The sequence below is a fragment of the Neodiprion pinetum genome, chromosome 2, assembly GCF_021155775.2.
Source record: "Neodiprion pinetum isolate iyNeoPine1 chromosome 2, iyNeoPine1.2, whole genome shotgun sequence".
In the NCBI taxonomy this organism is placed as follows: Eukaryota; Metazoa; Arthropoda; class Insecta; order Hymenoptera; family Diprionidae; genus Neodiprion; species Neodiprion pinetum.
The window spans coordinates 34,961,920-34,972,549 of NC_060233.1; the positions used below are offsets into that span (position 1 = coordinate 34,961,920).

The 10,630-nt window shown below is 36.7% G+C and overlaps 2 protein-coding genes across 3 annotated transcripts; one reads left to right on the forward strand and one right to left on the reverse strand.

Moving 5' to 3' along the window:
* Positions 1-641: 641 nt before the first annotated feature.
* Positions 642-5,964, reverse strand: rt (Protein O-mannosyltransferase rt). 2 transcript variants are annotated; one of them, XM_046612577.2, is made up of 7 exons: positions 5,178-5,699; positions 4,212-4,393; positions 3,826-4,127; positions 3,560-3,734; positions 2,384-3,470; positions 2,009-2,310; positions 642-1,933 (listed from the first exon to the last, which is right to left on the reverse strand). In XM_046612577.2, the coding sequence occupies exons 1-7, from the start codon at positions 5,304-5,306 to the stop codon at positions 1,747-1,749; spliced, it is 2,364 nt and encodes a 787-aa protein (XP_046468533.1). In that variant the 5' UTR covers positions 5,307-5,699; the 3' UTR covers positions 642-1,746. The 2 variants fall into 2 exon arrangements, with proteins under 2 accessions (XP_046468533.1, XP_046468534.1); XM_046612578.2 differs by lacking the exon at positions 5,178-5,699 and adding an exon at positions 5,728-5,964 and having other exon boundaries at positions 643-1,933.
* LOC124212493 (ATPase WRNIP1-like) lies at positions 5,718-9,433 on the forward strand. The gene is made up of 5 exons (XM_046612579.2): positions 5,718-6,980; positions 7,274-7,459; positions 7,536-8,418; positions 8,576-8,800; positions 9,026-9,433. The coding sequence occupies exons 1-5, from the start codon at positions 6,666-6,668 to the stop codon at positions 9,142-9,144; spliced, it is 1,728 nt and encodes a 575-aa protein (XP_046468535.1). The 5' UTR covers positions 5,718-6,665; the 3' UTR covers positions 9,145-9,433.
* The last annotated feature ends 1,197 nt before the right edge of the window (positions 9,434-10,630 follow it).

A 10,630-nucleotide genomic window follows, 5' to 3' on the forward strand; every position in this document is an offset into this window, starting at 1 on the left:
CACTGTAGCAACTTACATAGCTTCTCAATTCCCAAAGTCGCCAAGGTCTTGAAATTATGCATATAATTTTAACTGTGAGAAAGATGAGTAAGAACCGTAGATTTAAAAAAATTAAGAATTTGAATATATCACATCCTATTGCTGATCACATAACTTTTGAATAAATTGGTGAACAGGTGGGTTAAATTTTTACATATGTCCCATTCTCAGAGCACAACAATGAAGAATTACAGAATATGGAATCAATTACAAGATCTGTTTGATTTTGAGAGAAAAGAAAGGGCTCTCTCAGAAGTAAGTATACTGTAATAATGAATGGATAACATATTATTTAGAGTTTTTTTTTCTTTCTTGCATTGTACTTGAATTTGTTTATTTCGTACAGTGTGTGAACTTGTATTGAACTGGAATTGAATGTATGTCACTGACTGTACATCATCAAGTTGTGTATCTGTTGGTGGATATTGATTATACTTTGATTATTGTGGGAGTGTTCAGGATAATGAAATACGACCATAGCATCATGCCGAACACGTGTGATTTAGTATAATCATTTAAGTAATAATCAATCCATAAAAGCAGAAGGCAGAAAAATTGTATGTGTACAAATGTATTAAATTTTTATTTTTAATAAAAAACTAGAATACAAATTGTATACATTATGTCAATGTTTTATATCACACCCATAGTCCTCTGTACATTGGAAATACACCTAAATTTATAGCTAAAATACGTTTAAAAACTTGACCATCATTTTCTTAGTTTATAAATAATACAAAATATAAGTAAAATTTTTATACCATGTTGTAGAGTTTTCTCGCAGGTTTAATTTCATATTATACATATTTAAGTGATTGTCGTACTGTTCTTTATTTTCAGTATTATCATTTGTTGAAGAGTATATTGTGTGAGTATACCATTATAGTAATGGTACTTCAATTCTATTCTAATGTTTGAGAGTTTATGGCCATTTGTAAATCCCATTATCCAAATCTGTTGTTCCCAAATAACATCAAGTATAACTGTTCGTCATAGAATGGATACATATCAAAAGTAACAAATTCATCAATGACTTTTATACTGTAAAATGTATTTAAGAAAAAATCTCCAATACGTATATTGTAATATCAAAAGGTAATTTCAGGGCTGTTGTAAATACTTTTCGATTTCCTAAAATTTTAGCAGATAATCAGTACGAATACCTTCTGTACAATAAATTATACGGTAGCTTACGCTTTAATTTAATACATCATGCCTCAGAATACTAATCTCATGATATGTTTTCATAGTGGAATGTCTTGATTCAACCATTTAACATCCGACTGCTATCGTAAATAAATACTAGAATCCGGAATTATATTATAATATACCTATTTTTCATATATTCATCTGAACTACGAGTTACAGTAGATATTCATAACTCAACTGTAGAAATATTATAAAAATTTGTAAAGTCTGTTTAACAAGTAAATAAAATTGATATAAAAACCACTTACGAAATAGTATATCTCATATTACTAGATTGTTTATTGTAGATTGTATCTACATGTATATATTGGGGAATCACAGATTTTTACTCAACCGACAAGAAAAAGAGAAATGAATAGCTGCAATCTGCCTTCTTCCCGACTGCGACAATAATAAGGCAGTGTTAGTTGAAAACGAATATTTTTACGACAAACAACATCATCAGTTATTAAATCATTATTTGATCAGATCGAAGTAACGTGCATTAAATTTTCTAACTCAAGTTTTATGGATAATGAAATCCCAAGTATCACGCCATCGCAATTTCAATATTTCTGTGACTGTCAATGGAGTTGTACCATAGCTTAAAACAGCAAATTTTTTAAATACATATATAATCATACCTATCCATGCTGCAATGCTGATTTTGAATAAAAACAAGGTAATATGCCATTTCAGTCGTTCTCTGAAAAGGATTATCATTAGTAGTACTTCTTGTAAGCACATTTGTAAAAAAATGTATTTGTCAATTAATACTTACCCAATTAAATAGTGCAGATGGTCGATGACCGCTGATGTTATTAAGACCTTGAATACGAACGCTGGTAAGTAATGGTGTAGAAATAACGTGCGCTCTACGAAAAAGAAGGGCAGGTAGTGAAGGAGATACCCAACAAGAAGAACTTCACCAAAATTAACAAATCTTTTCCACTCCTGATCCGATACATCGAAGCACAATCTTCGACGCCTCATTAAGTAAAACATGAGCAATAAGAAGTATATCAGAATCGACACTGTACCAGAGTACCAAACAATTACATTACCCAGCAAATGCACTTGTGCCTGCAACAGGAAAAGAATTGTGACAGCCAATCAATTCTCGATTATTTAAGTATTTTAAGTCCAGTATTCTTACGTTACTCTCAGTTGAGACCCAGTAGGCGATGCCACGTGTCATCATTGGCCACTCTAGGGGCTCGCTGGAATACATATGACTGTTTTGACCTTCCTGGGCACTGAAGAACATCTTTGTTTGCAATTCCACAAATTTTTCCCAAAAGCTCAACGTAGTGGCACGCAGCGGTATCATTTCAGCACCAACTAATTCTCTTTCCCGTTGCTTTTGATCTTCACTTTTGGTATATCTATGCTCCTCGACATTCCAAACTGTATCTGGCTGCTCAATTATTCTATCTGCAACAATTTCGTGCTGATTATATCCCCAGTCTGGTAATTGTCTACCGCTAAATCTTAGCGCCTGCTCTGTGTTCGCATGGATCAACCGTATCTGGCTTTGAATAGTGTGCCAAATTGGTCCAGTTTGATCTCGGTTGATTATATCTAATCTCCACATATTTTGTGCTGGCATAGAAACGTTATAATCTATGTAGCAGGACACCTCTTGGTTTTGCGGAGACATTGGTGCGGCTACGTCATGCGAGTTCAACGCTCTACTGCTTATTCCGTGTACCAACTGAATCACATCCCCGTGCTTTATGGGATCGATTGGTTTGGTCACGACCAGACCGTCTGTTCCTGGTCTCTTGACTATCCACCAGTTATTCACATCTTTAAACGAGTAGCAAGTCACTTGCTGCTGATGAGAGCTTCCCCGATTGTCTGGATAACGAAGCGGATACACTTGATTGTGGCTGTGCAGCCAGCAAGCTCTACCATGGGTATGTCGCAGGGTTATCTGTGAACCGTGTGTAACTTCCAAAGGTTGACCTTTAGTAATGCTCGCCAAACCACCCTCCAAACTAGCCTGGAAGGCGCTGGTCATCACCGAATCGTGGGGTCCAGCTTTTGTCAGGATAGATAAATGGACATAAAACACTCCCACATACACCGTTACTGGGATAGTTATGAGTACGAACATTCTTGCCAACAAATGAATATACAGGAGACCTGCTGACAAATATCGATGCGGAAGCAGACTCCAGTAATCACGGGTTATCAGCGCAACCGAAAGAAGAAGCGAATAGAACCCAACGTACTTTACGCTAAAAAAGAATATAGGCGAATAGAATTGTATTTGAAGTTTGTTTCTGAAATTCTATTGTATTTTCTATTGTGTGTGAATTTTACTCACCATAAAGCGCAGGACAAATTAAAAGCTCCTAATGAAAGCCAGATCCACCAGGATATTGTGAAGGGCTTGTCCATAATCTTTCTAAATTTGACAACACACAGCAAGCCAAATAATGAAAATTGTATCAGGATGCTTTCCATCAGAATAAACCGTGACTGCGTTAGGAAGGCGTTGTCTGAAATACATGGTAGGATTCGTATTGAATGAAACGTAAAGGCAATGCGATTTCCTCAAACAGTTTTGATTTGACAAATTATTATACTCGCCAAATAATAACATCATTCCTGCTATAGTCGCACTCCATTGTTTGAAGCCTAATTCAAGAGCCAAGTGATAAACAGTTGGCAGTACCAAGCTGCCGCAGAAAGCTGGGATGATTCTCAGAGCAAAAAGGGGAACCATGTCAGTGTAGTCGCTTCCTATTCGGTCAAATTTAAATTTCCCATCGAAACCTGCTAAATAAGCAGCGATTGAAATCAACTGCTTTCCCAGAGGTGGATGGGAGTCGAAGAAATATGTCTTTTTCATGTAGAGTCCAACATATTTCCCATAATGGAGTTCGTCAAACCTAATCAGAATCACAATATTTACTTGTATATATTGAGTCAATTATGAAATGTACAAAGGATCATTACTATAACAGAAACCTTACACAATGCTTCGAGGTTCTTCCAGTCGATATAATCGAGTTGCTAATCCACTGAGTAACAAAATTACAGCAACTAAATCAATTTCCAGGTTTACTCTCAACCGGGTTGGCAAAGTCGTAGATAATTCTCCAGCCTCCTTGGCTTTACATTCAACTGGCACTTCAGACACTGACGCACCGTCACCCTGTAAACAATTTGAACGTAAATGAGAGATGAAAGAGTTAGTATTCAAACCAAGTGTGAAATTTTATCTTTGAGTACATAGGAAAATGTAAAGGCAGCTTTCCACGAGGTATCAGTGAAGATCAGAAGTTGAGATTTCAGATTTGTTCTAGAGTTTTTGATATGAAAGTCCTGCAGTACCATGGTCAAAAAACAATGTGACGAATTTGAAAAAAATTTTAACCACTGTCATATCTGAGATATTATGATTTAATTTCTATTTCCGAAGCGCCCATTTTTTACAATTAGAAAAGATTTCGGAAAATCAAGATAGAATTTTCATTATAGCAAAAGATACGCGGATTCGAAAAATAATGAAATTCAAAAAAGTAGCGTTCAGAATGGATTTTTGATATCGAAGTAAAGAAGAAATTTTTTTTTTATTTTGGGTCAGAAAAGGTAATTACAAAGTAACGAATATCTTGCAGCATATCGTAATATTCATCATTTATATATATATAAAATCGAAGCTTATTAAGGTATAACATATAATATTATAACTGTGCAGTGTTGTAGGAGCTGATAATTCTTTTTTCTATATAACTTTATAATTAAAACTAGGTTTATTTTTTTATTAGTTACTTTTTTCTAGAACCATTATAATAACATTGACAACACATAAGTGCATGTATCTAGCATAACAACGTTATTTTTGCTAATCATATTAATTATTATAGAAAATAATAACAGTGACGATAATTACAATGATTAACAAAACAAAGTAACAAAAATTTATTCAGCAGCACCTCGTCTCTAATATTTTTCTGCGGAAAATCCCCGGTGTCATTGCACTCAAAATTCCCAGTGAGTCCAGAAGATCGCTCTGTCGATTTATTGTCAATTGTTTTAATCTTCCTGCGGCGCGGGCCTTCCATAGTTACTTATTTTTGAATTATAATGCACTATGTTGAGAAAAATATATTGAACAAATCACACAAAACACGTGAACATTGGACCGAAGTGACGAATTAATAGCTAGAGCGATAAGAGCCGCGAATGTCTGCACGGAGAACCCGGCATGCATCCAGGTCAGCGTCATAACGGTATAAATCTCAAAGCTGGAGATATTTTGACCAAAGTATGGATGTCTATCTACATGTACAGCGCATATCCACGACACATCGTACTAAAGACTTTCACATGTGATTTCTATCACATTGTTCTCCTTATATTCAGTGAAAGTATTATATCAAGTCGTGACAATAAGTTTTGAAGTCGCGGGACGTATAAGGTAAGTGTAAGATGAACAATAATCACGTTGCAATCTTCTTTCGTACGCGCAGCTGATGATTTTACCTGATCAATTCCAGCGCTAGTCACTATCTAGCGTTCGGTGTTTCGGATGCTGGTGGATGATTATTTATTGTCTCAAATTTACAGTGAGAATGGAAATAGGTATGTTATTGCGCATTGCAAGAAAGAAAACACTAGTATTGGAAAAAGTGAACCATCACATCAATTTGTCTCAGATTACATTTTTGTTGCTAAAATACAGAGAAGTTACCGATCTTGAGATTTAGGATCTACAAATATTCCGATCTCTTTTACCGACGCAGTTACGCGAAAACAGTAAAACGTGCATGGCTGGAGTTTTGGTTACAGACAATGAAATAAAGAATTATGAATTAACATAGGAATGTAACTCCTGAAGAAAACAACTTGCTCATTGTCAAAATTAGAATGCTATTGCTTTATATATTATTATAATGAATCATGCAACGTTATATGCAACGCTTTAACCTTAATTCGTGAATTAATGTAAACAGTAAAAGCGTTGGAATGGTTTTTACCTGTATAATATATTGGATTCGCGAAAACAATATTCGCGAACGAAATTAAGTTGCTGAACGTTTTAATTAATGAAATTACCTGTGCTACGACTCAATTATTGAAATGAACAACCGTGAAAGAGTTACTGTAAATTTCCTTGGTTACCATCCAGCATTCATTATCAATCATCGATAAATTCTATAATTGTTAATTTTGTGCGGATCACTAGCCTAGGCTGAACGCATCATTGCGAAATTTGGTTTTAAATTGCTCATTCGGTGCTGCCACCTGTTCATACAATCAAATTGACAATGGCTCGAGGTCAGCTGTTAAATGTATGGCTGTTAATAACGATGTTAGTAGAACTGAGAGTACAAAGAGCATCAAAGAAAGGATTCAATTCGGTAAAATCGAAGAAAGTTTATCTTCGATTCATTTACTAGCTTTAAAAATAGAATATAGAAATGGATTGCCCGATATGTGGTAAGGAGTTTTTGGCCTCGGAGATCGAGAGCCACGTGAATAAATGTTTGTTTTTAAATGACATGTCAAAAAATGCGATATCTTCGGTGGAATCTGGTGGTATCAAAAGGTTCCACTCCTCAGGACTGCAAGGTAATAACAAGAGAAAATCGTTCGGGCCGTTGGTCAAAAAAGCCAAATACTTGGCGTCCAGAGAAAACTTGGAGGAAAGTGAGGAGAATGACGAACAAAGTGCCGCTGCCGGTATCACCTCAGCCGAAAGTGCCAATCTCGCTCCCCATATTCAACAAAACAAAGTAATCGTCTTCATCATTCATATAATTCTGTAGAAACTTGAGTACCAACGTTTCTTGTGCCACGATAACTGCATGCAGTGAAACGATTCCAGAGTACGTCATCCAACCTTTACTTTTCCCTTCAATTTTTATAAAATTCTTTAACTAAACAATCTCCAATACCAAGTCTCTCGAAATCCCTCCACTACTTTTCTGTTCAAGCGTTCTTTGAAACATTTTTTACCAAGACTGTACATTTTTACATTTTGCAATGAAATACAAACTACGAATAATAATATATGAGGTTTGTACAGGTTGGTAGTATTAAAAAATCTCACAAAGACGACCATGTTCCACTTGCCGAAAGAGTGAGACCTACGGTTCTGATGAATTACGTAGGTCAGAAACATGTTCTTGGATCACAGTCAGTCCTCCTTCAGTTGTTGGAAAAGAAAGAAATTCCTAGCATGATTTTATGGGGACCTCCAGGCTGTGGGAAGGTAATTTTGTGCTACTTTGTAATTACGGTTAACAACTGTGAAGAAACAGGAATGCAGTTTGCATTTGAAATTTCAGACATCTCTAGCGAACGTGATAGCTCATATATGTAAACAAACGCCTGGTGGTAAGATGAGGTACGTAAAACTGTCTGCGGCAATGTCGGGCGTGAATGATGTCAAGGAAGCTGTTAGCCGAGCAGCAAATGAGTTAAAATTTGGTCGGCGCACCGTGATGTTCATGGACGAGATACACAGGTTCAACAAGCTCCAGCAGGATATTTTTTTGCCCCATGTCGAGGCTGGCACTGTGACTTTGGTAGGAGCAACGACAGAGAATCCATGCTTCAGTTTGAATTCTGCTCTGTTGAGCAGATGCCGTGTCGTTGTATTGGAAAAGCTAACGACTCCTGACCTCGTTTCGATCATTAAAAATGCTGTAACCTTCATGGAGGGCAAGGTGTTCTCTGCTTCTGAGAACGCTAGTTCTGGAAGCAGTAACAACACTGTCAATGAATCGTACAGTTCAGAGGGTGAATACACACAATCGGCTGAGACTGATGAGTCGTTTGTTCCAACGTTTATAGTAGATGATCCCACGGTTCAGTGGTTGGCTGAAACATGCGACGGTGATGCACGCATAGCCTTGGGAGGGCTTGAACTTGCAATCCAATCAAAAGTTCCTGCTGAAAAGGAGTTCCTTGAGAAAGGACCTGGACTCATTACCTTGGCTGACGTGAAGGAAAGCCTGAAGAAGTCACACATATTGTACGATAAGAAGGGGGACCAACATTACAACTTAATATCTGCGTTGCACAAGTCCGTTAGGGCCAGTGACGATAATGCTGCGCTTTACTGGCTTGCTCGTATGCTGGCTGGGGGCGAAGATCCCATGTATATTGCCCGACGATTAGTTAGAATGGCTAGCGAGGATGTTGGCCTTGCTGATCCTAAAGCGTTGGGTATGTAGGCGAAGAAAATTGTACACTATTTATTACTGCTGTATCTCTGCAACTGAACTTCATTTATCTATTTTTTTCAAGCACGTGATTTATTGTAAAAAGTTTCTAAGCATGACCTCAGACTTGGCTATTTCATGTAAGGCGGACCTCTTTTTAGGTATGGCAGTGTCTGTGATGAACGGATGCAAGATGATTGGCATGCCTGAAAGCGACGTGTTATTGGCTCAGTGCACTATATACCTGGCAAGAGCTCCAAAGTCTCGGCTAATGGAAGATGCGCTTAGAGCGGCGCAAAGATTGGTGGCCAATCAAAAAGGGCAACAGCCTGACGTCCCCATCCACTTGAGAAGTACGGGTTCCTCAAAATTGGTCAGTCTACTCGGTAAGTGGAAAGAAATGTGCCACTGTTGCTGTTACAATGTATACCAAAACTATTAACATTTTAAATATATGAAGATTGTTGCACAAAATTTGTCAAAATTTATCCGAATTTATTCGAATTTGTGTGTTTGATTAAGAAAAAAATTGGTATATTTCGTGTTAATTTCTATGTCTGTGAAAGATTTTGTTATAATCACAGTAATTGAAAGAAAAATAAATGTTACAGGAAATGGAAAAGGATATAATATGCTGCATAAAGACGATTCTGGATTGAATTACATGCCGCAGGGTATGGAGGATGTGAATTTTTTTGAAGAGGACGAACTTACTAGTATTATCGGTTGATATTACATATTTATAAATTACCAATCCTGTTTCGAACGTTAATACAAACTGTTTTCTTTTAAAAGCTGCGAATGTGAAAAAGATTGTGATTTACGTTGCTTATAATTTTATGATAAGGTGAAAAGAAGTGAGAGGAAAAAAAAAATTAAAGCCCTTAAGTACAAGTTAATTTTTAAAATTAAATTAAAATTGCGGCCAAATCGACCAAACACTACCTCCGTAGGTTGCACATATCGAATTTTAATGATATTGTTATGTGTGAGATCAAGATTATATTTTTTCAAATACATCAAGCGTGTTTGTTCAATTGACCAGCCCCATTTGTGACAATGGCATGATTCTTCTAGAACAGCAGGTCAGCATGCGTTCTTCAGTATCTGCATGTTAAAGTAGGATAGATTTTGCTTTGATCACGATATATTGCATCGGTTTGAATTCGTTCGAACACATTACTTTAGTACACATCAATTTACTACATCTTTTCAAATGTGTTCGTTTCGAAAATCGTGGTAAACCATAAGACGATCGTTACGACGTGAAGTGAGCAACGGTTGAATATCTTCTCTTGTCAGTTGAGTCTAGTACGCGGTGTCGATCAGTCTTGATGTTCCGTTCGACTGAACTCAGGTAAAAATTACGTAGTAATTAATAATGTACGATAATTTAGCATATATCGATATACATTCCAATGCGTTCGTTTCGCGAATATTAGTGAACAATACAATGATCGTTACGATGTGAAGAGAGCAGCGGTTAAAAGTTTTTCCTCATTCTCGTACGCGTCGGTTAACAGTGTTGATTTTCCATTCGACTGTATTTCCATAAAAAAATTGCGATAATCATCCGTGAGCTGTATTGTAACGGTGTGATGTTTAGCGTATTGCGAATACATTAATCTGTGTGATAAGTCGTTGCCCATCGTGAATTGATTTAGATCATAAATGTCCATTAATTCGATGGTTGACAACATTCGATTCCAAACGAAAGCGTGAGTGACGCCGATCGCGTGTTTGATGGTGAAATAGCATTTTCGTCATATTTTGGCTCATAAATATAGATCTCTGAAGTATATTGAGAATTGACTTCTTATGACTATTCTATAAAGGAATACACGAAGCATCATATACGTTAATTAATTCTATAATTCGCAAATGAATAAAAATATGGGGTAAGCGATCGAAAAACAAGTGAGTAACGATTTGATGTTCATTTTCTAAACATTCGCGTGTGAGTCATTTTTCCTTGTACTTAAACGCAGTCGCTTTTGTGGATTCGTCGAGGTATTCCTGGTGCTGTTCAATGTTTATACGGTTCGGTTCGTGACATTGAAACGTACCCCTAACGCAGCAGTCAACGTTAATTTCACGTGAAGTGTGCCGCGTGTTTGGTTCGGACAGGTAAAAATCGAGCGCGGATCGGTTTGTTTTGTGTTATTATTCAAGGATGCATTAGTGACACGCGATAATAGTAGCCAGCGTGAGCCATC

Coding starts and splice junctions, on each gene's coding strand:
- rt (XM_046612577.2), bottom strand. CDS start 5,306: ATGGAAGGCCCGCGCCGCAGGAAGATTAAAACAATTGACAATAAATCG. Junction 4,394..5,177: donor AGAAAAATATTAGAGACGAG/GTGCTGCTGAAT, acceptor AATTGTTTACAG/GGTGACGGTGCGTCAGTGTC. Junction 3,735..3,825: donor AGGAATGATGTTATTATTTG/GCGAGTATAATA, acceptor CATGTATTTCAG/ACAACGCCTTCCTAACGCAG.
- LOC124212493 (XM_046612579.2), top strand. CDS start 6,666: ATGGATTGCCCGATATGTGGTAAGGAGTTTTTGGCCTCGGAGATCGAG. Junction 7,460..7,535: donor GACCTCCAGGCTGTGGGAAG/GTAATTTTGTGC, acceptor TTGAAATTTCAG/ACATCTCTAGCGAACGTGAT. Junction 8,801..9,025: donor AAAATTGGTCAGTCTACTCG/GTAAGTGGAAAG, acceptor TAAATGTTACAG/GAAATGGAAAAGGATATAAT.